The sequence below is a fragment of the Varanus komodoensis genome, unplaced genomic scaffold (genome assembly GCF_004798865.1).
Source record: "Varanus komodoensis strain SLA01 unplaced genomic scaffold, ASM479886v1 scaffold41, whole genome shotgun sequence".
Classification (NCBI taxonomy): domain Eukaryota; kingdom Metazoa; phylum Chordata; class Lepidosauria; order Squamata; family Varanidae; genus Varanus; species Varanus komodoensis.
Window position 1 is genome coordinate 8,603,810 of NW_025335954.1, and position 24,464 is coordinate 8,628,273.

At 46.9% G+C, this 24,464-nt stretch overlaps 1 protein-coding gene across 1 annotated transcript in view; it reads left to right on the forward strand.

Annotated features, from left to right (window-relative positions):
- NCKAP1L (NCK associated protein 1 like) overlaps positions 1 to 24,464 on the forward strand; it is a 76,532-nt gene that overhangs the window by 37,189 nt on the left and 14,879 nt on the right. Inside the window, exons 23-28 of the mRNA XM_044443207.1 lie at positions 2,081 to 2,178; positions 3,442 to 3,535; positions 5,107 to 5,189; positions 5,419 to 5,499; positions 21,078 to 21,171; positions 23,401 to 23,517. Coding sequence (XP_044299142.1) covers positions 2,081 to 2,178; positions 3,442 to 3,535; positions 5,107 to 5,189; positions 5,419 to 5,499; positions 21,078 to 21,171; positions 23,401 to 23,517 — 567 coding nt within the window. The remainder of the gene's footprint in view (positions 1 to 2,080; positions 2,179 to 3,441; positions 3,536 to 5,106; positions 5,190 to 5,418; positions 5,500 to 21,077; positions 21,172 to 23,400; positions 23,518 to 24,464) is intronic.

The following is a 24,464-nucleotide window of genomic DNA, read 5'->3' on the forward strand; positions in this document are numbered from 1 at the left end:
GTAAGCACTCACGCGACCGTGGGCTGAACAAGCCACTTCCATGGGCCACCTGAGGTCCAGACTGGAGGGTGCCCTCCTGTGCTTTAGAGGCATAAACAAGCCCTGTGCCACTCTCTGAAAATCACCTTGATTGTGTAAACAAAAGCGGGTGGTGAGTGAGGGCGAATGGGCAGCTGAGCGCTCTTATGTCCTCTTGTAACAGGGCAAAATGGTGGAGGTGGTGGACCAAAGGAGGGAAGGCTGCGGCTTTCCAGGTGATGTTGGACTACAGTTCTCATCTTCCCCCTCCATTAGCAAACTTGTCTCAAACTAATGGAGCCCAGCAACATCTGGATGGCCACAAGCAAACCGCCCCCGCTGCAGAGTCTCTCAGTTGGTTGGGCTCTAACATTTCAGACTGCAGGGGGGTTTGTGTGCGCGCGTGTGCAAGAAAGTGAATGTATGGCTGTTCCTTTGCATCATTCTCAAGCTCAGAGTACAGCAGAAGCACCTGCAGCCTCCCCCCCACACACCCTCGAACATTGCTGGGATATAATTCCCATCGCCCCAACCAGCCTACCTGCTGGCAAAGTAAGATGGGAATAGCAATTCCCCAGATCTGGAGGGTTGCAAGTTCCCCAGCACGGGGGCAAGATCTTCTCAGTGTGGCCTCCCCGCATCATGGTTCTCTCTGGGAGTGAAATGATTTCACCTCCTGCAAAGGAAATGCTGCCCCGGGAGGGCTGCGGGCGCTCCCCAGAGACTGGTGTCTGGATGCAGCCTGCAAGGCCCAAGCCGCCAGGATGGGGGAAGGTGAGGAGGTGGCCCTCGTCCACAGACAAGCGGGCTGGGAGCAGGCCCGGGCAGAGCAGGCAGGCTGTCCCGGCAGGGAGACCGCCGGGCATGGAAAGCAGAGAGTAGGGGAGGTGGCTGTTTATTGGAGAAGAGGTCTGAGCCCCACGGGGCGGGAGACGGGAACGCCGAATGGGAAAAGCTTCGGGAGGAGAAGGGGAGAGACCAGGGCAGCTCCAGAGCAGGGATGGGGAGGGAGGAGGGGAAGGAGGGCAAGGCCGGGAGAGGGCTGGGGGACGCGAAGGAGGCCGAGGAGGGCAGCGGGGTCGCAGGCTTGGCGGGCCCGGTGGCAGGCGCTGCCCCGGGGCCAGCCGAGGCCTTGTCCTTGCCATGGGTGCGCTGGTGGCGGTTGAGGGGGGGGGCTGCGGCTGAAGCATTTGCCACAGATGCTGCAATTGTAGGGCTTCTCACCGGTGTGGGTGCGCTGGTGGATGGTGAGCTCGGAGCGCTGGATGAAGGCCTTGTCGCTGACTTGCTGCGACCACACGACCGATCCCAAGCCGAGCAGCCCTCACAATCAGCGTCGACAATCAGCGCTGCACACAAGCAGCCCGCAGGCACTGTGTTAATGATTTTTGCTGCCGATCTGCTACGCCCAACAGGGGATTCACAATCACTTCAAAAAAAGGTGCTGGAACGCTGTTCCGGTTCTATGACAAAAAAAAGCCCTGATCTCTGCCCTCAGGCTTAAAATCTCAAAGACACAACTTGAAAGGAAAAGGGGTGGGGAGGGAGGAGGAAAAACAAAGTCAGTGAGAGTCACTAGACTCTTTCTTTGTTTCAAAGTTCAGTGGGACTTGGATGTGAATGGAGTGGAAGGGTTGCTGCTGCTTCTCTGTCTAATGTCCGCAGCAGTGGTGGTTAGCAGCGGGGACAGGGTCGGTGGGTATGTCTCAAAACTGTTTTCCAGCCAATCAGAAACATAGAAACAGAGCGAGTCAGAAGGGGTCTCCCGGGCCATCTAGTCTGACCCCCGGCTCCAGCCGGCTCGGCTTGCGACATGCTTACCAAGACAGGCTTGAGAGCCAATGAGCACTTGAAAGGTCACACAGAATGAAGTGGGTGGAATATAATACTTATCTGCCTTCCCATTTACTTGCATGGCTCCATAGTCAAAGGAGGAACCAACACTTAACATGTGTCATGGGAAAGCAGTCAAAAGAGAGGTCACGCTGCAAAGACCTCTAGTATGCTTATTGTACTGTTGGGTTTTGAAATGGGCCAACCAACACCTTTCCCGCCCTTGCAGAGATGCGAGCACTGGCTGAGCTGCTTGGGCCCTACGGAATGAAGTTCCTAAGTGACAACCTCATGTGGCATATTACCTCGCAGATGCTGGAATTGAAGGTGCGTAGCCAGGAGGGACAGAAGCATGCTGGGATTTGCTTTCTTGCAGCACACCTTGGGCTCATGCTGTGACTAGTAGAACAGGGCTGCTGGCTAGCACAGGGACCTGCTGCTGGAAATTCCCATGGGGAGGGATATGCAGGCTCAAATGGGATTACCTGTTGTCAGAATGAGCTTCTCCCAGTCTTTGTCTGTGCTAGTTGAAAATTATTAGCAGGACCAATGAGTTTCCTTTGTGCTGGGCTACTGCTTCCTTTACCGATTCCTCCAGTCTCATGTGCCCACAAGGCCAAGGCAGTCACCCACCCAATGCAATTAAGGATGGAGAGCTGTCCTGATGTGCAGTGAGATGTCATGCACCTCCCTTAAGGTTCTCTTCTTTTATTGCATCAACCCATTTGGCAAGGCCTCAGCAGGGAGGGAGAGGAAAGGTTTGGCTACCAACCATTTGCCAAATCCTCAATGCTCCAAGGATTTTCTACATGAGACTTTTAACCCACCCCTTTGCCAAGGCATTGCAGGATTAAGATCATACCTTTCCCCCTGTGCATTTTTCTCCTTCTTTCTGTATGCTGCATAACACAAGCACAAGGTGTCCCTCCGTTAGAGTGGAGTGGCAAAAATACCAGAGCTTCATCTTCTGTTTCATTCAGCAGTTGGGAAATAATAGCATTCTTTCCTCTATGTAAAAGAAAAAAAATGGGGAAATGCTTAGATAGCATGGAAGAAGCCCTGCAGGAGGAGGATGTTGGTAAAGTACCCACAGACCAACCTGGGTGAGGAGTCAGGAGTGCTTAATAAATACTGCAGCTAGAGAAGATTTGTTACAGTTCTCTCCTAATAGCGGATCAAGCCACAGCCACACACACATCCGCTTCTGGACTTTTGTTCTTGTGAGTACAGGCTCCGGCTTGTTCTTTTATCCTGCCATGCAGGCCATTGTCTCTTCTCCTGGCTGAGGAGTATTTGGAGACCCAAAGCTGAGAGCATCAGGACAATGGGAAGGCGCCACTGTCCCCTGGCTCCATGGTCAGGCTGGTACTCACTCTGTGGTTGCCCACTTGGATCAGCTTAGCTCCCCTTCAGCCTCCCTGTCAGCATGGAGCCCATTCCTGCATCCCAGAGTGTGATGGGTCTATCTCTTCACCTCACATGGCTGTAGTATGCAAAACTTCAGGAACTGGGCTGGTGTTGGTCTCTCCTGTCAAGAAAGATTCGCTTCTGAAATCCCCACGTGCTATAATCAGACTTCCGTTCTTCTAGAAACTAGTGATGGAGAATATGGATGTACTCGTTCAGATTCGATCTAACTTCTCTTCTCCAGAGCAGATGGCAACTCTACTGCCCCGTCTAACAGGTCAGGATTCTGCCCAGCCTTCTTCTTCCATTGCCACTCCAGAAACTACTGGATAACCATTTCGTGGGTTGAGTTTGGAGTGAGAGCTCTTTGCTCTTCCTTTTTTGAAGGAACAGCTGAAGTAGGACTTTGTGATTTGTGAGCTGCTTCAAATAGGCAAAGGGCTTCAGGAGCACAGATCTGTATATGTTGTGAAATGTTCTGTAAGCCTACCAGAAGGATTACTTAGGAAAAAGATAGCCAAGGAGCTTTTAAAAAGTTCCAAAATTGAAGAAGGATAATCCCAGAACCACAATTAAAAAGTACCTTTAGAAGGAGTAACCAAAATGCCACAAAAGGATAAGATAGGATAGGATAGGAGGGGTGTATAAGGCCATCCACCCTGCTGCACTTCCACTTGTGGTCATCCATCTGCTGCAGGCCCATGCCTTTCCAGCTTAGTAAAGGTGACTCAACATGCTAACTCGATGTATAGCTATGCAGGACTAAAGGAGGGGATGGTGGGAAGAAACCAAAAGGTTCAGAAATCAGGCATATCTTGTGACCATGAAGTTGATTCTATAAACTCAAAGTAGTATTGCAGACTGAGCCATCACTGGAAGCTGTTACCCATATCAACTCTATATATCTACCTGGATGCTAGAGGCTTCTTTGGAGGGCCTTTTCTAAATAAGATGGACAGCTGTTAAGAAAAGGGCCCTTTCAGTAGAGTCACTCCAGTTGTGGAACACCCTCCCCCCAGGTGCATTATATTTATTTGTTAAATTTGTGTAGAAGTCACCTATTAGCATAATGCTCTCTTTTAGTCCTATGTCTTTTGCTTCAGGCTGCCCTGTAATGGGGGTGCTGAGGCACCACTGAAATTCCTCATTATCATGTCAATGATTCACTGCTCCTCTCTCTGCTGCCCAGTGCAGAAAGAACTATACAAACTGTGATGGAGCCAGGAGGGTGCTTTGCAATTGGAGTCCCAGTTCTGACCTTGGAACTTGCCTCCAGCTTCAGTGCTAGGGCTTGGACCTATCTTATGGCCAGCTACAGAGCACCGAGCAGCTATGGGATTGCATACCTCATTATTTTGCTGCTGCCTTTATTCTGGCTTTTTACAAAACTCCTTTATATTCTGTCATAGTATAATTTGGATTTTTAACTCTTGTGAACTGACAAGAGAGTTTTGGCTATTGGGTAATACAGAAATTATGGAAGTATATAAATAAAGGAAAATCTCAGAGAATGCCTACTGTTTCGGAGCAAAGGAGCACTGACTGATCTCCCTTTCTGAAAACAGAAAAAACATGGCTGTAACTCAAATCATTCTCTTGCTCTGGCCACAAGATGTGGGTTCTAGAAGGAGGACCACCCTAAGGGTTTCCGCTGTGGCATGCAGCAGAATCATGTACGTGCCATACAGCCAGAATCCGAATCATGTTGGTTGTATGGCACATCCTGAGAGGGATTTCTGGCCTTTGTGGTCAGACCACTTTTCACAGATCAATCCCAAGCAGGTTCTGTATATCATTGTTTTGTCGTGCTTACAAAATCAGGACTGATCCCTGTGTTGTCTCTCCCAGCGACAGAAAATGTATTGAAGAGGATGACCATCATTGGAGAGATTCTGTGGTTCCGGACCATGGCCCAGGAGGGCCTTAGAGAGGTAAGGATTTGCACGTCTGTGTGGTGTGGGTGTAAATGCACAGTTGGCACCCAAAGGGAACTCTTCCTTCCTCCTGCTTGGGTCTCTTTTTGGTGGTGCTGCAGGGAGACCCTTCAGGCTGATGAAGGACCTGTGGAAAAGATGGGGAGGGAAGAGAGCATCACCGCAAGCCAGCCAAGCAAACGCCTCACCTCCCTTTCATCCTGTCTCGCATTCTGGTTCTTGGCAGGTCTTCACTAGCCGTTGCCCTTTCCTGATGGGCCCCATTGAGTGCCTGAAGGAATTTGTCCACCCTGACATGGACATAAAGGTAAATGTTGACTACTTTTCTCTCTTCTTGGTATGAGAAATGCTAAGAGAAGAGCCTATTGTAAAACTGAGCTTTGGCTAGGTGGGTCAGTTCTCCTAAGTGTCTTCTGAAGGATGCCGTGACAGTGGCAATGATTTTCTCAACCCTGTTGCCCTTAGCTTAGCCAAAAGCTGGGGTGGGGGGAATGCTCCCATACAGATGAATATTTACTATTTGACCACAGCCTTGCTATTTACTGTGCAACAGAGGACCGGATGCCATGATCTTAGTTTTCTTAATGTTGAGTTTCAAGCCAACTTTTGCGCTCTCTTCCTTCACCCGCATCAAGAGTCTCTTTAGTTCCTCTTCACTTTCTGCCATGATAGTGGTATCATCTGCATATCCGAGGTTGTTGATATTTCTCCCAGCAATCTTAATTCCAACTGGTGATTCATCTAGCCCCGCCTTTCTCATGATGTGCTCTGCATATAAGTTAAATAGGCAGGGCGACAGTATACAGCCGTGCCGAACTCCTTTCTCAATTTTGAACCAATCAGTGGTTCCGTGTCCAGTTCTCACAGTTGCTTCTTGACCCGCATATAGGTTTCTCAAGAGACAAATAAGATGGTCAGGTACTCCCATCTCTTTAAGAACTTGCCACACTTTGTTGTGATCCACACAATCAAAGGCTTTAGCATAGTCAATGAAGCTGAAGTAGATGTTTTTCTGGAAATCCCTAGCTTTCTCCATGATCCAGCATATTCTATCACTTCCTGGCAAATAGATGGGGAAGAAATGGAGGTAGTGACAGATTTTATTTTCCTGGGCTCCAAGATCACCGCAGATGGGGACTGCAGCCAAGAAATTAAAAGATGCTTGCTCCTGGGGAGGAAATCTATAGCAAATCTAGACAGCATACTAAAAAGCAGAGACATCACCCTGCCAACAAAAGTGTGTAGTCAAGGCTATGGTTTTTCCAGTTGCAATGTATGTCTGTGAAAGCTGCACCATAAGGAAGGCTGAGCACTGAAGAACTGAGGCCTTTGAATTGTGGTGCTGGAGGAGACTCCTGTGAGTCCCTTGGACTGCAAGGCGATCAAACCGGTCAGTCCTAGAGGACATCAATCCTGACTACTCTTTAGAAAGCCAAATACTGAAGATGAAACTCAAATACTTTGGACACCTAATGAGAAGGAAGGAATCCCTGGAGAAGAGCCTAATGCTGCGAACAATAGAGGGCAAAAGATTAAGGGGACGGCAGAGAATGAGGTGGCTGGATGGAGTCACTGGGGCAGTGGGTGTGAGCTTAAGTGGACTCCGGGGGATGGTGGAGGACAGGAAAGCCTGGAGGAATGTTGTCCATGGGGTCGCGATGGGTTGGACACAACTTTGCGACTAATAACAAAGCCTTCTAGCAACTGTGTAGAATCAGGTTCAGTTTACTCAGTTAAAGAAGTGTTGGCCACTTAATCATTCAGTACAATCTCCATAAATGTATGTATCAGAAAGCCCACTTGTTCTAAGGAAAGCAAAGTAATACTCAGGACGTATGGAAGGTCTGTTGGCTTAGAGCAAAGGCCTGTGGAGTCTGGTTTCCTGTTTCTTACAGTGGCAGACTGGATGTCTCTCTGCAGCCTGCAGATGGGGCATGAGCCATCTCCTTTTTAAGTTCCCCAGCAGCTGGTATGGGTCACACTGCAGATGGTAGTCTAGCTCTCAGGAGTAGTAGCTGTAGATGGGCTTAATGTTGTGAGCTGTGTTCCTCCCTCCAACCGGCACCACCCTGAAACCGTTCTTTGCTTAATGACCTTTATTGTTTCACAGAAGTCTCTGAGCATACCCAGAGTAGTGTGCTGAATCTTATCTACTGTTCATTTCTCAAAGCTCTCCTTATGAACCTGTCTGTGCCCCAACCCTGGAGGAGGTGTGTTGTGGAAACGGGCATGCCCCCACTCCACCTGTTGCACCTAGTTGGGCTTCTGGCTAGTGTTGGTGCTGAGCCACCTGGTCCCTCTCTGAAGGGGGAGGGTTGGTCTCCCATTTCAACATCCCCTCCTAAGAGCTCTAACTTCTCATCATTCCCATGGTCAGTATGATCGGTGCCCCTGGACTAATCTCTTCTACTGCCTCTCACTGCTGCTTTGTGCTTAGGTGAGGAGTGTATGTGCTTGCACACATGTGCACACTACAACAGACCTGATCATAGGACCAAACTAGGCACAACAGCATCTGTGTAATTAGCAATTGTGTGAATGGACTGAAGATCCTACCTGGGCTTTGTGGGGCGTTAATCTTCCCCCTCTGCTCCAAATCAACCCACACCATTGCTATTTGCATTGGAAATAGAGCTCCCATGTTTCAGTGTTAGCAGGTGTGTCCCCCACCATCCAAACTACATGGGATCCTAGTGGAGAGCAAAGAGTTAAAAGCCTTCCTACCCAATAGACACCATCTGACTGTCTGGAGATACTGTGAGCTCCAGGACTTTGCTGGCAGCATACCTACCCATTCATCCTGCTCTTCAAAAGGCAGAAGCCATATGTGGTTTTAGAGCAGTACAGACTTAACAGGTCTCTATTGAAATGTAATCATAAAACGGCAGGGACAGTGCTCCTGGGAGCTGTGGCAGTATGAAATCTGCAGATTAAATTTAAGGTTTAAGATTAAGGTAAATCTGCTCCTGAGCCCCACTACCTTAAATGACTGCACTTGCCGCATTATTCCAATGGCTGGCCCTACACAGAAGTTTGGTTTCAGCCCAGTTCTGAAGGCTGAAAGTTCAGGATTCATGCAGTGCCACCATTCCACTTCCTTGTGCTCTGCATGACTGGGCAGTTGATGTCAGCACAACACAGGCAGCAAACAGACAGACCTGCGTCCCTGCCTTGGCCACTTGTGACTCAGCTGCATCGGACTTCCAGGGAGGCAGAGCTGTTTCTTTCGTGTTCCTTTTCTCTCACAATGAGTTGTGGGGTGTTGTTTTGGGGTTTGTTTGTTTTTTGGCCACTCTTGGTGCTGATTATTGTTTGACACGCCATAACTTCTCCATCTCAGTCCTGGTCGATGCTGTTGTGGCAATGACATTGCATCCTCGAGAACCCCTGAAGCATTTCCTCTTGCTATGTGATGTGATGTGATGATGCCTGTCCTGGCTTCCCTGCAGGGCAGGGACCATGGTGCAGATCTGAACTTTGAATCAAAGGAGTAAATTGTTTCTGCTCTGGGGCTCAGATGGCGGAGCCATCAGAGGACGGTGGAGCAGTTGGATTTTGCCAGGGGTTGTGTTTATAGCAATAGCAGGGTGTGAGTGGGTAGTTATAAGAATTATTGAGATAAAGTATACAAAGTTCTCCCACACCAGCAGCAATTATCCTATTAGGCCACATTAATCTCCTTTATTATTGTTTTCACTCCACTTCTCTGAGTGGTGAGAAGTTGCAGGGGTGCAAGCATGTGAAAGGGGGCCACTGGAGACTTAAGGCATTTTCTTTTATGTGGGTTGAGCATAACCGGAGCTTGAGCATAGCTTAAACACTCAGTCCAGTGCTTCCATGTCAGAAGATAGCCAGCACTGTAAGGTGCTTACTAAGCTCAGACTCTGTTGGCCTCTCTTGCTCAGTTGCTCTCCAAGCTGCTGCCTTCTTCTCAAGCACAGAGGCACCTGCCTGGCTAGGGGTTAAAAATACAGATGAGGCATCTCACTTCATCACCTCACCTTCTGAGGCTGTCTCAGTCCCATGGCTAACACCGTTGGGCTTGCCAAGTTCAAGTATGGCTTCAGGGCGAGTAACAAGAATCTAAGAGAAAACCAAGATCTATAAGAACCACTCAGGTAACTGGGGCAAAGTGACTGCACAGATGGTAGCCAAGCGGACCTCAGCAGCCAAGAAGGGAAGCCTGAAAGTCACACAAGCTCGTAAGTCAGTTCTTAGGAAACCTTTCCAGAGCAGAGGCAGGGGCCTGTTCAGTTTCTCCTTCCCCGCTATTGGATCATTGAGTTTTATCTTCCACGCTAGAGATTGCTGTCCTGCCCTCGCTTGTTTGTCAGATGGTAGCTGTCTCTGAGCACTGTCCTAACCTTGTGCTTCCCTGCTACATGACACATTCTGTACATGTTCTTTTCAGCAAGGTTGGGAGGGCTGTGTGCAAAATATCCCTCCCATTTCTGCAACAAGGGAAACAACATTCCTGGCCTCATATTCTGCAACAAGAACAAATGAAACTCACTGAAGCAGGTTTGAATATATGTGCATCTATATATAATGGAAATGGCAACCCACTCCAATATCTTTGCCATGAAAACCCCATGGACAGTACCAAAAGGAAAAAAGATGTGATGCCGGAAGATGAACCCCTCAGGTCGGAAGGTGTCCAATATGCTACTGGGGAAGAGCGGAGGGCTAGTACTAGTAGCGCCAGAAAGAATGAAGCGGCTGGGTCAAAGCCGAAAGGACACTCAGTTGCTGATGTATCTGGTGGTGAAAGGAGAGTCTGATGCTGCAAACATCTGTACTCCATAGGAACCTGGAATGTAAGATCCATGAATCAAGGCAAGCTGGATGTGGTCAAACAAGAGGTGACAAGACTGAATATTGACATCTTAGGAATCAGTGAACTAAAATGGACAGGAATGGGTGAATTTAATTCAGATGACCATCAGGTATACTACTGCAGGCAAGAATCCCTCAGAAGAAATGGAGTAGCCTTCATAGTCAATAAAAGAGTAGGAAAAGCAGGCATGGGATACAATCTCCAAAATGGCAGAATGATCTCAGTTCGAATCCAAGGCAAACCATTCAACATCACAGTAGTCCAAGTCTATGCCCCAACCACTGGTGCTGAAGAGGCTGAAGCTGACCAGTTCTATGAAGGCCTACAACACCTTCTAGAATTAACACCCAAAAATGATGCCTGATCATCATGCGGGATTGGAATGCTAAAGTAGGAAGCCAAAAGATAACCGGAATGACAGGCAAGTTTGGCCTTGGAGTACAAAATGAAGCAGGGCAGAGGCTGGTAGAATTTTGTCAAGAGAATACGATGGTCATAGCAAACACTCTTTTCCAACAACCCAAGAGGCGACTCTACACATGGACCTCACCAGACGGTCAACACAGAAATCAGATTGACTATGTGCTCTGCAGCCAAAGATGGAGAAGCTCTATACAGTCAGTAAAAACTAGACCAGGAGCCAACTGTGGCTCAGGTCATGAGATTCTTTTTGCAAAATTTAGGCTTAAATTGAAGAAAGTAGGGAAAAGCACTAGGCCACTCAGGTATGACCTAAATCATATCCCTGATGAATATACAGTAGAGGAGACAAATAGATTTAAGGAATTAGGTCTGATAGACAGAGTGCCTGAAGAAATATGGATGGAGGTTCGCAACATTGTACAAGAGGTAGCAACTAAAACCATCCCAAAGAAAAAGAAAAGCGAGAAAGCAAAATGGCTGTCTGAGGAAGCTTTACAAATAGCTGAGGAAATGCCAAAGAATGTTCAAACTACCACATCATTGCACTCATTTCACATGCTAGCAAAGTTATGCTCAAAATCCTACAAGTTAGGCTCCAGCAGTATGTGGACCGAGAACTACCAGGAGTACAGGCAGGATTTTGAAGAGGGAGAGGAATTAGAGATCAAATTGCCAACATACGCTGAATCATGGAGAAAGCTAGGGAATTGCAGAAAAACATCTACTTCTGCTTCATTGACTATGCTAGAGCCTTTGATTGTGTGAATCACAACAAATTGTGGCAAGTTCTTAAAGAGATGAGAGTACCAGACCATCTTATTTGTCTCTTGAGAAACCTATATGTGGGTCAAGAAGCAACAGTGAGAACTGGGCACAGAACCACTGATTGGTTCAAAATTGAGAAAGGAGTTCAGCAAGGCTGTATACTGTCACCCTGGCTATTTAACTTGTATGCAGAGCACATCATGAGAAAGGCGGGGCTAGATGAATCACCAGTTGGAATTAAGATTGCTGGGAGAAATATCAACAACCTCAGATATGCAAATGATACCACTCTCATGGCAGAAAGCGAAGAGGAACTAAAGAGCCTCTTGATGCGGTTGAAGGAGGAGAGCACAAACGTTGGCTTGAAACTCAGCATTAAGAAAACTAAGATCATGGCATCTGGTCCTCTCCCTTCCTGGCAAATAGATGGGGAAGAAATGGAGGTAGTGACAGATTTTATTTTCCTGGGCTCCAAGATCACCGCAGATGGGGACTGCAGCCAAGAAATTAAAAGACGCTTGCGCCTGGGGAGGAAAGCTATGGCAAATCTAGACTGCATACTAAAAAGCAGAGACATCATCCTTCCAACAATAGTGCACATAGTCAAGGCTATGGTTTTCCCAGTTGCAATGTATGGCTGTGAAAGTTGGACCATATGGAAGGCTGAGCACCAATGAATTGAGGCCCTTGGCCTGCAAGGCGATCAAACCAATCAGTCCTAGAGGAGATCAACCCTGACTGCTCTTTAGAAGGCCAGATCCTGAAGATGAAACTCAAATACTTTGGCCATCTAATGAGAAGGAAGGACTCCCTGGAGAAGAGTCTAATGCTGGGAACAATAGAGGGCAAAAGAAGAAGGGGATGGCAGAGAATGAGGTGGCTGGATGGAGTCACGGAAGCAGTTGGCGTGAGCTTGAGTTGACTCTGGGAGATGGTGGAGGACAGGAAAGCCTGGAGGAATGTTGTCCATGGGGTCACGATGGGTCAGACACGACTTTGCGACTAACAACAACAACAACATGTCTATATGACATGCCATTTTTAGTCATAATTAAGCATGGCTAGGCCAAGTAATTGTGCTGAGCTTTAAAATTCTAATGCTTTCCTGACTAGCCTGAACAGATGAAGCAAGAAATTGGGGAGAGAGAGTAAGAGAGAGAGATGTAATAGCTGCTTTTTCTGCAAAGCACCTTACTACCATTAATTTGAAGATATAGTGCCCAGATTTTTTTTCAAATAGTGTTGGAATGCAAATTGCAAAAACAAGAACTCTGAACTATGGAATAAAGTATGCACAATGGGGTTAAAAAGCCATATAGTTTGTGGAATGTTGGGGGAGGGGAGGTAAGATGGGAATATAACTGTATATTTTAAAACTGTTACAGTACTTATGAATCATTAGCTTGTGAACTTTCTACTCTAGTTCCTTCTCTAATTCTGTCATGGCTCCGTGCCAGGAATTACTGGAGGCATTGCCTCGCCTTTTATCATTTAAATTGATCCATCTGTATACCTTCCAAACTTCATTGGCATGATTATTTTCTCTCCTCCGTTGGATAGACTCGTGTTGGTTCCTACCACTAGGGGCAGCTGTTCACCACCGTTCTGGCTCCGACGCTCTCGCTCTCCTTGCTCTCCTTAAGCCTCCTGGACAAGCGCGAAGGCCCGCATGCAAAGAATGCCAATGACGGGGCTGATTAATTCCTAGGTGAGGGGGTTAGAGCCGTTCCTTATCTACGCGCTTTCTCCTCCCTGCTGCCTCAGACTTAATTACCACGATGATTGGTGGTGAAGCCCCGTGGATAAACAGAATAAAACCCCGATTTGCATCCCCAGCCAGTGGCAGGAGGAAACGGTGTTTGAATTCTCTCAAGAGAGGCGGCGAACAGCTCTCCTGAACAGAATGACAATGGGAGCACGAATCGCGCTCCCGCCTGGAACAAGAGAGGAACAGGCGTGCTGGGAGCCGGGATCACAGCCCAATTTGTGCTCCGCAGCCAGTTCCCGTTTCTATCCATGCCTGGGTCGATTTTAGTCTGGGGTGGGCTGGGTTGGTGGGAGGCCCGGGCTCCCTAGTCGTGGTCCATCCTGATTTTCAAGATCTGCTTCTGCTAACAGAACCTTGCTGTTGATGATGGCTCCAACAGGTCTTTGTCAGGTTCATAAAGCAGGAAGCTGCCAGATGCCAGCTCAGACCCTTTGTCTACCTGACAAATATTGTCAGCAGGGACTGGCAGCACTGGCCATCCAGTGTTTTGGGTAGGAGCTTTTCCAGCCTTACCTGGAGATGCCATGGATTGAGCAGAGCAGAGAGGGGCTGTTCTGCTACTGAGCTGCAGCCTCTTCATCAGCGTTTTTTATTTCTGTTTTGTTTCAAAACAAAATCTAAACTAAAACAGTGTGGAGTAAAGCTCACCAAACCAAATAAAACATTACCATTTTCTTGCATAAAATTTAATGTATTAGTACTATCCATAACACAACATACATAGGTATTATATAGTGACCTTGAGTGGCATGCTTGCTTGGGTATTACCACTACAAAAATTTCTGCCCCTGCAGTTCCTCTCACTGTGGTTGGGTGTCTAGGTTAGGAGACCTTAAGGGTGTCCGACTTTTGACTGCCTCCTGCCCCCATTTCTATCCAGTATTCAGTATCTTATTTCTCCATTCTACAGTTTGCACAGAATTCCATGATCCAGATAAAGCATCACATACAAAAGAATCTGATTTCTGTTGCATGTTTTATGTTTTTCTGACTGCTGGATTCAAAAGGGTATTTTTAAAAAATTGTAATTCACAGTTCTACACCTGCTGATTTCTGCAACTGCCTATATTTAGAATGCACTACTTGGCAACTATTCTGCCGCTTTAACTTAGGTGTGCGCTTTTATGGTTCCCACCTCTGCAGGCCAAATGGTGTTGGCATATATGTTGCAGCTTCAGCATCAGGCTTCGAGAAGGCTGTTTGTTCAGTGATCTTGCAGCCTCGAGAGGGCTAGCTGGCTGAGGCATAAATACCCAGCCCGCTGTAGCTGAAAGGAGCGAATGCCCTTGTTGTGTAGCTACATGTGGCACAGCTCAGATTCCCTGCGGCTCTGCTGCCACAGCCCTCTTTCAACTGCTAAGACACATCACCTCTTCTCTGGGTATCTTTCAAAGCGGCATCTCTCCAGGGATGTGGGTAAAGCCAGCGCTGTAGGCTCCTCTTCCCTTTGAAGAGTAAGCTGCTTCTAATCTCCCTTCCTTTCCTCTCGCCTCCTCCCCTGGCAAGTTGTTCAGAAAGAAAGTGCTATGGTGGCAGAGACTCAACTGTTGCACTGATGGAAAAGGCCACATCCCACAGAGCTTTTAAGAGTTTCACGCACCTGTTGGCTCATTGCTGTGCCATAAAACGATGTCAGTAGGTGGTACTGTTGCGCACAGCCATCTCGAGTTGCCATCAGCATCCAGGCAAGCATATGCTGGCTTCTGTGAGCAGTGCGGGGCCGGCTCTACCATTAGGCTGAGTGAAACAACTACCTTAGACAGCAGGGGTGGTGCTGGCAGCTTCCTGTTTCTGGGGAGCAGAGCTGTATCACAAGGCAGGTGTCCTGCACATTTTAAGCTTGCTGCCTCAGGTAAAGGGCAGGATGCTCTCCCATCACTAGCACCGAAGTATGATTCAGCTGCAAGTCCCAGCTTCCATCTCTGAATGGGAAAGGTTGGAAGCTCAGGCAGCAAATCGTAGCACAGGTGTTCATTTACCCTTGTGGGACTCAACAGGAGACAGGGATAGACAGCTCCCCAAACCTTGCTTCAGGTAGAATGGATAGTGAATTGAGCTACTGAGGAGCAATTGGGAAAGCTTACCAAAGGTTTGGCCCATTTCCAGGTTGAGTCAACTGGAATTTGTATCTGCTACCAAGTTTGCATGTACTCCGAATTGGGATCTGTAGTACACCTAATGTTAAAGGTGGGCAACTTGGTGCCCTCCAGATCTTTTGGGTTCTGTCCCTCATCATCCCCATGATAGGGATGATGGGAGCTGTATTCCAAAACATCTGGAGGGTGGTGATTTGCTTATCCTTGGCCTCCATGCCATGTCTTGTCCTCTGACTGTCTGCTTTTGGATGATATCCATATACAGATTGCAACACCAAGATAGAATGGAGTTGTTCTCTGTCAGTGGGAAAGAAAGCAACAGCAGTGTTGTCCAGTTTTTCTTTGTTTCTTTGTTTTTTTACCTTGCCCCATGCCCCTTTCCATGAGCCCAAGACCCATTTCCAGCTACTCAGGGCAGCCTAGAGCTTGTTGAAATGTACCGCATATTCAGAAGGCTGGAACATGTGCAAATATAGGGAGCCAGAAGATGCATCCCTTCTCATGCCTTAGGGGCCAATGCTGTAATAGCCTGATTTGCCATTCCTAGGCAGGAGACAGAATGTGTTTTCCTTTTACAGTCCATTCTTCCTTGTCTCTGCACAAAACTCAGCAAACACTCTCAACAGACTTCATAGATTTTAGCCCCAGTGGAGGATCACCTTGTCTTTAATTTGCTTCCAAGAAGATTGGGATGGGGAGAAGACTTCCCTAAACTACTTGCTTTGTGGCTTTAGTTGGAGAAGACAGAATTCAAAGCAACAGCCAGGAATGAAGAGTTGGAAAAATGTTTCACAGTAAGTCGCAGTGTTTAGCCACAAGGGTGATTAATGGGCACTGGCTGCCCAAGGAGAGGGGTGGATTCTCCATCATTCTCAGCCTTTCAGATCAAGGCAGCATCTGTGCATTTCAGAAAGATGCTTCAGATAGCACAGGAGAGTGGGCTTGAGGCTGCAGGAACTGGTCCTTTCTGCTTTTAACAGCTATAAATGTTTTAAAACTTTCTCCAGCCCCCACCTTCTGTGCTTACAAGAATTCTGCAGAAGCTTTCATGTTCATTTAATTCTCCCCTCCCCTGCTTGCCTCTCATTTTTCCTGAAAATAATTGAAAACACAGTTCCAATTCACACATTTACAAGGTCAAGAGTCCAGTTCATGTGATACTGAAGCAGGGATGAAAGGTCAGCTTGCCATGTAGTGAACATGTTTTATTCATGGTGCAGCATGGAGGACTGCTTTGTGTGATTCTTATTCCTCCACCAAAAATTAAAATAAAATGATGTGCATATTGGGCTTATATATGGAGTGCTAGCCTTGCATGTTGCTGTTGTAGGTGTTGAGTGTTGGTCCAGATGTCCTCACAAGACCAAAATGACTTGGTTTGCATAATCCAAATATGGCACAGTGTCTTAAATAATTTTAGTTAAAATATTTTTAATATACTGTTTACTTGAAATCACAGTATGTGCCAGTAGCATACAGGATACAGCTTTCATAATCACTACCCAGACACAGCTTATCATGTCATCTGAACCAGGGTGGCAGAGCTTGTTGGAGAAAGGAACAACATCCAATAAACCCATAGGCTGTTCCAGGATTTTTAGAGGGTGGTTTCCTCCTACAACAGGCTATTCTGCCCAGATTTGGATGGTATGACAAGTTGCACCCAGGTGGGGATTACAGAAATTGCCCTAGCATGTACTGTCTTTGAAATACATCAGGGTAGCTTTTTTGATCATGCAAAGTAGCTCTTTGGTACTTGACTCTGGATTTCGGTGGATGAAGTTTCAAACACTGTAGGTCACAAGAGACATACCAAGCCAGTTCTGACAAAGTGTCTAGGATCTTCCTCTTGTGCTGGAGGTAGCTTGATGTCTGTTAATCCTTTTGGTTGACAAGGAAGTACCATGGTCTGTATCTTCCTTGTCCCCTTCCCTGTTGTGGAATGTGCTAAAGCAAAGGTGCGTTTGATTCAGGTAAGATCAAACTGAGAGTCTGAGAGCTGAGCAGGACTTCCGGAGGCATCTTAAAGGTGCAAGAACTTTCCTGGAAACCTAATGGGTGAGCAGTACCTGTTGGAGCATTGTAAATATGAACCTCCGTTTATGCGCCACCTCTATCTGTGTAACAAACCCCATATAACAGCTGCCACATGCCTCCAGTGATCGCATTCTAAGGGAACCAAAACCCTGAGCGATGCGTCCACCCCAGAGGTTTTATTATATATTTATTTTATTTATTTGGGATATTGCTAGGCCATCCAATCACTCTGAGTCTCTGGAAAGCTCACAACATTACTCAGAGGACTGGGATGGGAGGGCATAACGTTCTTGTATGTATATATATGGCAGAATCAAGCGATGTGTCTTCTCTATACGGCAGAGGGGACCAAAGCTGAATAAGCATACAAGTGAAGTACGTAATTTTTTTCAAGGTTGAACATTTATTTTTAGAGCCCCCTCGGGGTCCTTCCCTTCTGCTCCTTTTAGTACTAGATTAGGGAGCATCTAGTACCAGCAGTGCAGTACAGGACACCAAAGGATTATAGTTTTCAATGCTGAGTGGTCATAAAAATCTTATTAATCCGGTGGATAGGAACGGAGAGAAATCAAGGATTTACATGGGACTGTGGGGAAGGATAGACAGTGACAGTGGAGAAGATTGTTAACCAAAGTTTAGCATGCTTCAAAAAAGCAAATTAAAATTGGGTTAATCCAGGACCTTCCACAGACCTCCATTAAATGAAAAGAAAAAAAACAACAACAACATTCAGAGAATGTAGAAGTTTGTGTGTTTCAGGCTTATGTAGGAACATATTTAACGTGGGTAGATATACCTGACAAGACACAAGAATGTGCACAAGAGGTTCTCAATGACTTGCTGCACTTTATCCAAGTGTAAAAAATGGTTTCATGATGTGTTTTAAACACAAACCTAAGTTAAAAATGGATGTGTGTTTATCAGTCAAGGACGCAAGGTATTGTTTGGATGTAGCCTGTGATTTAGTATTATTAAATAAATATGAATTTGCTTCATGTTCATTCCACCCTTTCTTCAAGGAATGTAGAGTGATACACGCAATCTCTCCTCCTTTTATCCTTACAACCTTCCTATTGATGTAGGGTGGTCTAAGCGATGTTGCCTAGCAAGCTTCAGAATGGAGCCGGGATTTGAACCTGCATCTTTCTGCTTCAAGTCCAGCATTCCATCTTCTGAACCACACCAGTGGCAGCAGTGACTAGTAATAGTTCTTCTTTCTATCTTGACTCAAACTTCCTAAATTTTGCCTCAGATGAGCTTTCTAGATGTATTACTCAATGGATATATATCATGCTGCATATCCCTATTTGCATGTCAGCCATTGTGGGAAAGGGCGGCTGCAGAATTTGTGCACCAGAATCGCCATGTCTGCCTGAGTTAAATGTGTTTCTTTGTGGTTCTGAAGCACATACCAATGTCACAACTGTGTTTCTTTGTGGGGGCTTGTGGAAGGTTCTGAGCTTAAGAGATTGTGGCTGCTACATGACATAGGAAGACCAAGGGCCTGAGCCTCTCCTCATGCCTCCTGTGATTTGAGTGCAGGGTTTCTCCAGCTGTTTTTTTATAACAATGCACATGCATATATGCATGTCTTTTTTTGGGGGGATGTCAATGGCCTGGGGAACTGTTTGTTACCAGGTGGAATAAGCAGAGAATGGGTGAATGAAGAAAGGAAGCACCAGATGACCTAGGCATAGCTTGCCCCCAAGTTGCATCTCCTTCCTTAGAAATCGTTGCACTGTGCTGAGGCTCAGGGTCCCCTCTCTTTGAAAGGGTTGTTTGAGTCCAGAGTAGAGCCTTTTCCTTTCTTTATTTTCCAGCTTGATAATATGTCCTAGGGCCAGCCCTACCATTAGGGAGAACGAGGCAGTAGATTGTGTGTGTGTGTGTGTGTGTGTGTGTGTGTGTGTGTGTGTGTGTGTGTGAGTGATGGAAGCAGCAAACAGCAAGGTGTTGGAGAGCATCCTGTGCCATGCAACTTGTCCTTGCCCTCTTAAACTAACTTGCTGTGTTCAAGTGCAGTGGATGCTGCTGTCTCATAACCAGAGCTGAAGAAAGATCCAGCTGCCATTTGTACAGAGGAAGTGCCATCTTGCCCCACCCCCCACCTCCCCGGGCACCATGCAGCAAAATATCTTAGGCCACCTTTGATATATTCTGTGCCAAATCACGGGTGGAGTGAGCAGTTGGATAAAGACATTTTTATTCATTTGTTTACTCAAGTGGGAGTTCTTCAGCTCTGGCCTCTTCAGTTTGGAAATGATTTCTCTTAAGGTTTTTTTTTTGAAAGGCTTTCCTCCTTTGGTGTGATTGTTTTACTGTGGAAAGAGGGCTGCCTTGAACACATCTATGGGACAGAAAAAATCTTTGATGATTTGTTAAAGGATCCAATAAATGTAGATAGATGTGCATATGAAAGAGGAACAAGACAGCTCAGTCTGCATCATAGGCAGACCTAGCTCAGCAGTAGGTCAAGAAGTAGGCTTCCTCGCACCTTAGATAGCTGAATTATTAATTAATTAATTAAGCTTATGCCTGAGCTGCTCCAAGCTGAAGCGCTCTGCTCAGTTCACAAGAGGCCATAAAATAAGTGCATAGCTGTATTTTAGAAATAGTATACATTTTTTCTTGTATGCAAAATTTAAAAAGCATTTCAACAGCTCGAACCATTGTTAGTATAGCTACACCTCTTAAAAGCAACTGACATAAATGACCCATCATGTTGCTAAATATGCTTAAATGCCGGTAAGAAGAGGGCAGTCTTACCCTGGTGATAAAAAGACAAGTGTTGGCAATTTGTGAGGCTTTTGGATTGTGATTCCACACTAGGGAGTCCATGCTTGGCTCATTATTCTGGGACCTCTGGGCTTCCCCTTCAGCATTATTGGATTTGTCTGTGTGTCTGCATTTGGATGGAGCAGGAAAGGCAGCTGAGAGCCAGTTCAGGTGAGAGTGTTGCACTTGGAATTCGGCAGAGCTGCGTTCTAGTTCCCACAAGGCCACAATAACTTTGGGCCGGTCACTAACTCTCAGCCTAACCTACCTCACAGGGCTGTTGTGTGAATAAGATTGAGAGCAAGATGAGGATTATGTATACCACCTTGAGTTCCTTACAGGAAGGAAGGCTGGATATAAATATAGTGAATGAATAAATAAATAAATCTGGCCTGAGCTCAGCTTAGGCAGGGGTAAGGTTCTTTAATATAGTGACAGTTATCCAAATTGTGCTTAATTATGTAAAAAAAAAAAAAAAGTATCCAGCTTGGAACAATGAGAGCTGTTTTTCCAGTGGCAGGCTTGTTCTGTGACATTTTGTTCCCTCATCTTCATGATGTCTGTTAAGGCACGGTTTGCAACATGATGTCAGTGCATTGTGAGTTTTCCCTGCTGCTGCTAGACAATGGTAGGGAAACATGCAAGGCCTGCTCTACATGTGCAGTGCGGTAAGATGGGAAGGAAGCTGTGGAGTGCCGAAGAGGTGAGCTGCAGAAGGGGGAAATCTCATTTTCGGTGCACCCCTTGGATGATTTTATGCCCCTTCTGCTCAAAAGTAGCAGAGCAGGAAAAAGGCAACAACCTTTCTTTTGGCCGTTCTACTTTTCATGTTTAATTGCAAGTAGTAGTTGTCATTTCTTTGCTTTTTGAATGTGGTGAAGCACTCAAAATGGATATGTCTCACCTGCCATCAGAAGTGGCGCCATCCAGAATTCACCTATTTTCTTGTATGTACAGCATGCCTATTATTTTTGTAGAGGGCAAGGAAAAGGGAGCCCAAAGACAAGCAAAAGACAAAGCCTTGCAACAGCAACTTACCTAATTTCTTACCGAATTCATAGATTCATAGCATAGTAGGGTCGGAAAGGGCCAAGAAGGGCATCGGGTCCAGCCCACTGCTGGTGCAGGACACCCACTCACACTGTCCCACCGTACCAACTCTACCCTTACTGCCTTTCTTTCAGGTGACCCTGAGCATCTTCGAACTAGCCACAGCTGCAGGGGTGCATTGCGACATCGACCCAGCCCTGGTGTCTGCCCTTGCCAACCTGAAGAAAGGTAAGAACCAGGCTTATCAACATTTCTCGGTCCTGTCACATGCTAGAGCAGAATCGAGGGACTGCAGATTTTATGCAAGATCCCAGAGAAGGCAGCTTTTCCCTGCACATTTCCAGAGGAGCTGCACAGGGAATCTTTCCAGGCAGCATCTCGGCAGTCATAAATATTTAACTCTGTCTCTTGGAACGGACGCTGCTTGGATGCTGTCACTGCTTTATTTGTGTTGAAAAGGCCCACTCCCAGACTTTGTCCAAGAATATCAGCTCTTCTGCATTTTGCTCAGTTTCCTCCTCAGTTGGTAGCAGCAAACTTCGGACCTCACAATCTGTTTGCATTCATTCAGGCACCTGCATCTCACCAGTGGACTAAAGGGATGCCGCCTCCATACTCGGGGGCACTCATGTATTTAATCACTGCAGACCAAGAGACATGAGCTGCTTGTTCCATTTCTCTTGCAATAGAGTTTTATTCCTATATGTATCTTCTCTCTTTTCTTCACATTGGACTCAAAAGTCCAGGTAGATCAGGCAAATGGTGTCAGTGTGATGATGTAGTCCCCAACAGGCTTAATCCGAGGCACAAGTTTGCTATGGTAGGCAACTAGAATTCCTATGCTGGTGCTTGAGAATCTGTCCTTCTCTTAAAGCAGTACCCAAGCCCATCAGGACAAGGAGAAGCAAGGAGGTGCAGGTCTTGCTGTGCTGGGTCTCTTTTCTGTGCACAAAATCTGCCACCTTCCCAAGGGCAGACCTACAGCACAGCCAGCTGGCTGTAGCTCTCCTTTGCCTGTGGCAGTGCCAGAAATGGTGGTGGTTAGGGCCATCATACTTGCAGCCAAACCTGGTTCCTGCAATAGAGAGCCTCTGACCTAACCTTCTCGCTTACATAGGTATCACATCCTTTCATGTGTTTCTGCTGCTGTGCTTCTTCTCAGCATGTCAGCAAGGTGAGGAACACGCAGTAGTGTAATCAATTTTTTGGCTGACCAGAAGGATCATGGAGGTTTGAGGCTGCCATAGTCATGGAATAATAGAATTGGAAGAGACCAATAAGAGTATCAGGTCTGACCCCTGCTCATTGCAGGACACCAAAGTAAAGCATCCTTTTCCAACTTCTTCCAGTCTTGGACCACTTTTTGCTTCCTTTCTCTTTCCTTCCTCGGCTTTGGGGATTCCTAATTATACCTTCAACCATGCAGAGTCCAGTGTTTCAGGAAACACTTGTAATTTTCCCTGCCACCCTGCAGTGCCAGCCTCACATCTGACCCTGTGCTTCTTCCTTCCATGCTGTAGGATCTGCCTTTGTAAAAGGAGGTTTTCATAAGGCCATCCAGCCTCTTGGCAATAAGGCTGCCCCTTCCTTCTGCTAGATTGGTTGGCCTTGATTCTAGTCTAGCTACTAGTCCCATTCTGCCACCCTGGCGACATTTGAAGGGCAATCACTGTTCAGGTTCAAGATCTTTACACCCCCCAGGGTTTTTGGGGGGTGGGTGGGGGAACTGAGGCTTCTTCCCAAAGGTCTGAGCTTCCAAAAGTAACAGCAATGCCTTGACTACACATGCTTGGAAGAAGGGTAGGTTGGCATTCTTTCTATGTAAGAAAGCCAATCAAAACAGTTATATCTTTTTATGCACACACCTTTTTCCTCCCTCTCCCTCCCCCCACCACACCCTTAGGAGGAATTATGAGTGACTGTACATGTGCCCCTAGAGAGCCCTCTTGTTTGAGGTCTACGGAGCAGTAGTCCCAATTCCCCGCCACACAGCCTTGCCCAACTTGGTGCCCTCCAGGATTTTTGGAAAGTACAATTCCTAGCATTCTTCACTGTTGGCTATTCTGGTTTGAACTGATGGGAGCTGAGAGCAGCATGTTGAAAGAAAGACCGTCATGGCAGGCCATGCAAAATCTTCCTGCTCCTCCTCCTCCTCCTCCTCCATGCAAGGGGTAAGCTTTTCCCCTTCTGTTTTCTGTTTTCACGGCACACACGTGTTGATTCAAGTGAAGCTGAGCGGCATCAGTTCTGTGCAGCTCCCCAGCTCCATCCATCAGATAATTTATCAGCCTGTCACAGTGGCCAGTTTTTGTTTTTTTTTAAGCCACCCACCCTTTGGGGTGGGGGGGGGGGCTAGTCTGTTAAGCAGCCAAACAGGGGAGAGAGGAACCGACAGTGTAAATCAGGCTTATTACTGAAATCTCTTGCTGTTCATCTTCCCTTTTGCCTCCCTGATAGACAGCTCTTCCCCAGAGGAGGACTACAAGGCTGCCTGTCTGCTGATGGTCTTTGTAGCCGTGTCCCTGCCACTCCTGGCCATGGACGTGTCTTCAGTTTACAGCACTGACACAGATGGTAAGAAAGAAAATGCAGCCTGTCAGATTCCTCTTCAGAACCCATTCGCTCAAGCATGCACGTGTACTCTGAGAAACAGCAATGCAGGCCAAGTATTGGTTATCCTACTAGCAGGCAGTGGTAGTTCTTGGAGGAGAGCTCCTTTGGCTCAGCCGTTTGATAGGCTGTCAGGAGTCTGGTCTTGCAGAGAAACAGGGTTGCGTGATCCCTGTTTTGCAGGAAGGGAACTAAGTGGGGGGGGGGCGTTCCTGCAGAGCTGCACTCTGGACAGGCTGCCAAACAGTTAGGGATCTCCTTCTGCTGGTAAACAAGGCACACACCTCCTGGGCACCTTGTTTCCATGCAAAACTGCTGGGATTTGGGGAACAGTGGTGGATGCAGAAATGTTTCATAGGAAGGAGACCTGAATTTACAGAGAGAACCTGTTCACAGTAGTCCATTTGGGTTATTTCTCTAGGGTGTGAGGGAAGGTCTTCCCTAACCTCAGGATGGTGTCTCCCCCTGGAGCTTGTAAGCAAAGCCCAAAGTTGCTTCTGCAAAGGAACGAGCTGCCCTTGGCCAGGCCAGAGCTTTTAAAAGCCCAACTCTGGTTGCATTTCTTAGAGAGTTGCCCTTTCTTTTTCCTTGCCCCAATGCACAATCCCATCCAACTTATCCTAGCAAGGACTGTATATTGTGTCTGTTGCTCACTACAGATGAGAGTTCTTCCTCTACTAGGAGGGGGCTACGTTCTCAGACCACATGGCACCCTGTCTGACTACTTCTGCTGGAGATGGGGAGGGACAGATGGAGTTTTGCCACTTCCAGAAAAGCTCTGGAGGGCTCTCTTTTCCTGTGCCACTTTCAATCTATCTGCTGAGGCCTCAGAGAGCATATTTACTTGTGGTCACCAGCCAGCCCACACCTCACAGCTCTTCCACATTCTTTCCTCACATGAGGTGGATAAA